Source organism: Brassica napus, unplaced genomic scaffold (genome assembly GCF_020379485.1).
Source record: "Brassica napus cultivar Da-Ae unplaced genomic scaffold, Da-Ae ScsIHWf_1254;HRSCAF=1789, whole genome shotgun sequence".
Taxonomy (NCBI): Eukaryota; Viridiplantae; Streptophyta; class Magnoliopsida; order Brassicales; family Brassicaceae; genus Brassica; species Brassica napus.
In genome coordinates, this window is record NW_026014673.1 from 9,374 (window position 1) to 14,809 (window position 5,436).

At 35.4% G+C, this 5,436-nt stretch overlaps 1 protein-coding gene and 1 long non-coding RNA gene across 2 annotated transcripts; both read left to right on the forward strand.

Annotated features, from left to right (window-relative positions):
- Positions 1-794: 794 nt before the first annotated feature.
- Positions 795-2,387, forward strand: LOC106449775. Its single transcript, XR_001289276.3, has 3 exons — positions 795-1,675; positions 1,753-1,865; positions 2,051-2,387. It is a non-coding gene; the product is annotated as an uncharacterized LOC106449775 (long non-coding RNA).
- Positions 2,388-3,501: 1,114 nt separating this feature from the next.
- On the forward strand, positions 3,502-4,803 carry LOC106421050 (F-box/kelch-repeat protein At5g39560). The gene has a single exon (XM_013861902.2). The coding sequence runs from the start codon at positions 3,502-3,504 to the stop codon at positions 4,801-4,803; it is 1,302 nt and encodes a 433-aa protein (XP_013717356.2).
- Positions 4,804-5,436: the final 633 nt, after the last annotated feature.

Consider the following 5,436-nt stretch of genomic DNA (forward strand, 5'->3'; position numbering starts at 1 on the left):
GAATACTTACCGAAGGCGAAGACACAAGAATTCTGTTTTGATGCAAATTGAGAGTGAGATTCTAAATCTTCAAGAGAAAGGTCTTCGCCAATGTGAGGATAACTGTCTTTGGATGCGTGAAAATGGGGAGTTCTGACCGGGGTTTATAAGTGCACAAACTTCGAATCTTACAAGAGTGCATGCTCCTCGTGTTTCTTGGTTCAAGGGGATTTGGTTTAAAGAAGCTACACCAAAATACTCCTTTATAAGTTGGATTGCAGTCCATAACAGGCTATCTACTGGAGATAGGTTGCTCAGGTGGAATCCTCAAGCAATCTCTACTTGTTGGCTTTGTAGTGCTGCTACAGAAACTCGGGATCACTTATTTTTTGAGTGCTCTTTCTCTGCTGAGGTCTGGAGAGGTACGATAAGGGGTTTGGATGGCGCGGTCTCCTCTGTTCACTGGCCTACTCTGTTACAAAGACTGGTGATAGGATCGCAAGACTATCTTTCTACCTTTCTCTTGCGCTATTGTTTCCAAGCAACAGTGTATGCAATATGGTTCGAGAGGAACAAGCGCAGAGTTGGAGAGTCTCCACAATCTGTTGCTCTACTTCTCATCTTTCTGGACAAGTTAATTCGCAATAGAATCTCTTCATTGAGGAAGAAAGGGGGAAACAATATGAGAAGACCATGGAGATATGGTTTGGAAGTAGCTAAACTTCTAATTCTTTCTTAAAAACTTCTATAGGTTTCTCTTTTTGTACAAAATAGCATTAGGTTGTACAAAGCTTTTTTGAAGTGAATAAAATTTAAAATTCTTTCAAAAAAAAAAAAAACAAACTTGATGTTCTGTTTGTAGACAGCAAGAATTGTTCTCTTCATCTACATGTCGTAACCAATCTGTTGTCTTAAAGCTTAACTAGATTTTGACCCGCGCTTTATATCATTTTTATAAATGTCTAATTACATAAATACTTTCATTATTATAATATATTGATGATATATGTTGTTTATTTGAAGATCAAAATGTGTTACTCACTTACTTTATACCGTTCTTACTGGACTGACATCGGTTTGGACCATGTTCTTACGATATATTTTTATCATAGTCTAAATTTAATATTTGATTTTATAAATATTTATCGTGTGTTTATTGTAAAATAACACAGAGTTTTATAAATACATGATAATTTCTAATAATATAAGTTTTAAAATTTTGTGCTCGATTTATTTATATTTGAAGTTTTTAAAAGATATGTGTAAATTATTTATATATTTAATTGTTAGTTGGAAAAAGAAAATTTAATAGTTATTTTATATGTTTAAACATGAATTTTTAGAAAATAGTAATTATGTTTTTGTATTGGGCTCAAATATGTTTATACATGTTAAGTTTTAGAAATTATCAGACGTAAGAGCCCGTATGAAAAAAGATTAATCAGCGTATTGGGCTCAAATAATGTTTTCGTAAACTTGACCCACCCAAGTCGAGTACTTGGTCATTTTTTTTGTTGGCCAATTTAGTACTTGGTCGTAAAGACCGTTTACGTGTTGAAATAAAAGAACAGAAAGGAAAGAAAGATAAAAAAAGGACAGATTCTTAACCGATGATCAAATCGTTCCCCATGGTGAAAATCAAAGATAGTCGACTATTGCCTGAGTAAATAACAACTCAGAAACTCGAAATCAAAAGGTATTACTATCGTTTCCTCATCTGTTAATTGTTTTTGTTAGATCTGAAATACAGAGTCGTAATGAGATTTTTGACAGATCGTAACATGCAGATGAATCTGTTCTTAGATCTGAAATATTATGAAAGGGAACAGACGATTACCATGCTATCATCATACGTCGGGGATTCTGCATAAATCTGAAGAAACCTGGTTTATACTATATAATCTTCTCCTATGATTCTTTTTAACTCTGTGATTATTTGTTATTGTTTAGAAAATTAATTTTTGACAGTACCATCGAAGATACCATGTTTGATTGAGGAAGACTCGTTTTATGTTTGGAATATTATCTTAATTAAAATAAAGAATCCTGCTAATTTTTCTGTTTATTTCAGATGGAAACCACGAGCAAGAACAGTGGTGGATTCATTGTCTGCTCCGGCTGCAAGAGAGGAAAGGATATATAATACTACAACCGTGAAAGATAAGTTCCTTTAAACAATTGTAAAAAGAACTATTTATTTAAATAGAAAGTTCTTAGACTTTTAGTCTGATATATTCTGTTGTAATAAGTAGACAGTAACAAACGCTTACATTCTCATCAGCCAAGATGAATTTTATGGTTTCCCTTGATAGTTGTATGTTTTGTTTTCAAGAGTGTAGAACCTTCACATGAATAAACCATGTATTTTTCGAGGGACTCAAGTCTTTAATGACAGTAACTTTTTCGTAGAAGTTTTCGTCGTTTGAATTTGCATGTTTGAAGCCATAGTTTGTTTGACGGTGTGGGTTTGAATAGGAATAGGGCGTTGCCTATTTATAATAATATCTATATGTTAAAGGGAGAGGTGCTTAGGTTATAGGAGAAACTTGGGGAATACTCTAAATCGTATCTAACCAGATTGTGTAAACTTTATTTTCGATATCATTTATGATTACTATTAGGCAAATTCGGTTACCAATTTCAAACCTAAGATATTTTCTGTGTGTTCGTCACATTAATTTTACTTCAATCGTATAATCTTGTTAGTGATTGAGCACCGTGATTTTAGTTTAGTTATATTAGGGACCGTGATTTTAGTTAAATCGTAAATTCTTGTTTCTATATATTCTGTTTTAAATTTATTGTAAGCAAATACGCAAAAAAAAAGGAATGAGTTAGAGAATATACTTGGAATTGATTTAGTTTCAAAGGGAAATTAAATTAGTGGCTGTTTAAAAGTTCAATACAATTATAAAACCAAATTATATAGAACTTTAGAAATCCACAATTTGTTAAATTCAGAATATACTGTAACACCTTTGGTTGAAAATCGATATTCATATTTTTGGGATTATTAAAGTGATAATACAATGTAAATAATTTATTTTATCGACTTCATAAATTAAATTTTAAATAAGTTGGAATGAACTCCAATGTAATTTGTACATCGGTAAAATTTTCTTACATACGTTATAGACGAATGGTTCATGGGCTTAATAAGTTGGGTTTACACTTCACACGAAATAGGCTAAAATTGTTGGGCTGAAATGGTGGTGATATTTTGATTGGTCAAGCTTACTCTTGTTTCTGATTGGTCGAGTTATAAATGGTCGTAATTCATTTTTTTTAAAAGAAAGGAAGTGGCATTCCCTTGTAATTAACTTGAAAAACTAAGGGCAGAATCCTAGTAAAGATTCTGTTTTAATAGTATAGATTGATAGATTGAATGTTTGGAGGATGAAAAGGGTTAGCTCAAGACTAATTAATTATATAGCACAACTGATAACGTTATAAATGAACGAGCCCATTGCATATTTAGCCCAGTCGATTTTAATATAAAATGTGATGGAAAAACTCTCGAGCATGGCTAGATTATATTCAAGACCTAAAAGAAGCACCAAATCCAAAGTAGAGCAGCCACCCCCGAAGAAGAAGAAGGAGGAGATGAATACTACTACAGTCTCCACCAGGGCTAGCTTATGTTCAAGACCTATAAGAAGCACCAAATTAGAGCAACCGCCGCAGAAGAAGAAGAAGGAGAGGAATAGTAGTAGTGCAGGATGGTTTTCACTACAACTAATTCCAGATGAGATCGTTTTGAATTGTATAGCACGCATCTCTAAATCTCAGTACCGTTCACTCTCCTTAGTCTCCAAGACCTTCCGCTCTCTCATCTCTTCCCCAGAGCTCTACAGGGTTCGCTCCCTGATCGGAAACACAGAGCCTTGCCTCTGCATACGCCAAGAGTTACCCACTCATGATCGCTGGTACATTCTTGACCAAACTCTGGTAACTAGTACCAACAGTAATGGTTTGATTAAGGATGAGTTTAACTTATTACCTATCACCACTTCGTCCTCTTTATCAAAGTCAACCACTTTAGCCGTCGGTTTCGAAGTCTACCAAATGGGAGGCGACCAGCTGCCATCATCCACCGTTCGTGTGCTTGATTTTAGGACTCGCACTTGGCGTGATGCTCCTGATATGGGGGTAGCAAGGAAACGCCCCGAGTCTGCTCTTATAGACGGCAAGATATATGTAGTTGGAGGAGAAACAAAGGAGTCCTCCTCCTGGCCTGAGGTTTTTGACCTAAAGTCTCAGACTTGGAATCCATTGCCTAGCCTCAATGATGACGACAAAGCTGAGGTTCAGCTTCGTATAGGAGAGCTATTGGCCACCACAAGTAACCATAAAAGGTATGCGTTTGACTCCAAACAAGGAACATGGAAGGAACAACTAGCCCTTATGGAACCACTAGGGCTTTCTTATAATAGGAGTGGACCTTGGTGCATTATAGACAATGTAAAGTTTAGTGTTTTTAAGCGCAAGCTTATGTGGTCTGAGCGTGGAAACTGGTTCAGTGTCAAGGGTTTGAAAGATGTGTGTACCAAGCCTCATGTTAACCACCATACAACAATTCAGTTAGCTAACCATGGTGGTGGAAGTATCCTAGTTATATGGGACGAGCTACATTCACTCGAGTTTCCAGTGGCCGGGAAGACGCGGAAACATGTCTGCACAAACAGGAGAATTTGGTGTGCTGTGATTAAGTTGGAGAAGCGCTTCTTCGGATTGAAGTTTGAGGTTTGGGGGAAGGTTGTACGGTCGAATGCTTTGCTTACAGTCCCCAAATCATTCAAGTTATTAAGCTGTGTTACCCTTTAATTTGCTCTTCATTTTCTTTTTTTTTTACATTGGTTTTATTGTGAATTTTGGATATTTATTACGGAGTATATAGGCCTTACGTGCCTTCTTTCATTTTGGTCACGATAATAATAATATTTCTGTAGCCAAGGCTTTCTTGATAACCAAGCAAATTATGTACTAAACAGCAGATGGACAAGGACAGGTTACAATTGGATATACAAACTAGCATTGACCTTGGGCTTCTATACTATTTTCTGCTTTTCCTATACATACATTATTGTCATCATTCAAAACATTCTCTTATGTCTGTTTTCCTTTTAAAAGATAGTCATGTGATAGGTAACATAAAGTCCATGAAAGTATCTTGTCAACTGCCCCTAACTTTTTTGTACAGTTACACAACTCACACCTTTAACATGAAAACAGGGGCTTTGTTATGTTTGCGTTCAGAGTATTGAGAAAATGTATGGACACTCAACAATGGAAGTAGAGATAAATTTCTCCAAGATGATTTTTCATCTTTCCAGAATTTAGCCTGACAGGAATTTTAAAGCAATTTTCAGTTAATAGCACACAATCTGGGTCTTATTTTCCAGATAGGATCCAAGAAGAGCTCTTTCATCTGAAGTGAGCTTTTTCATTTAGACACCA

Excerpts from the sequence above, each read along its gene's own strand:
- LOC106421050 (XM_013861902.2), top strand. The coding sequence starts at position 3,502 with ATGGCTAGATTATATTCAAGACCTAAAAGAAGCACCAAATCCAAAGTA.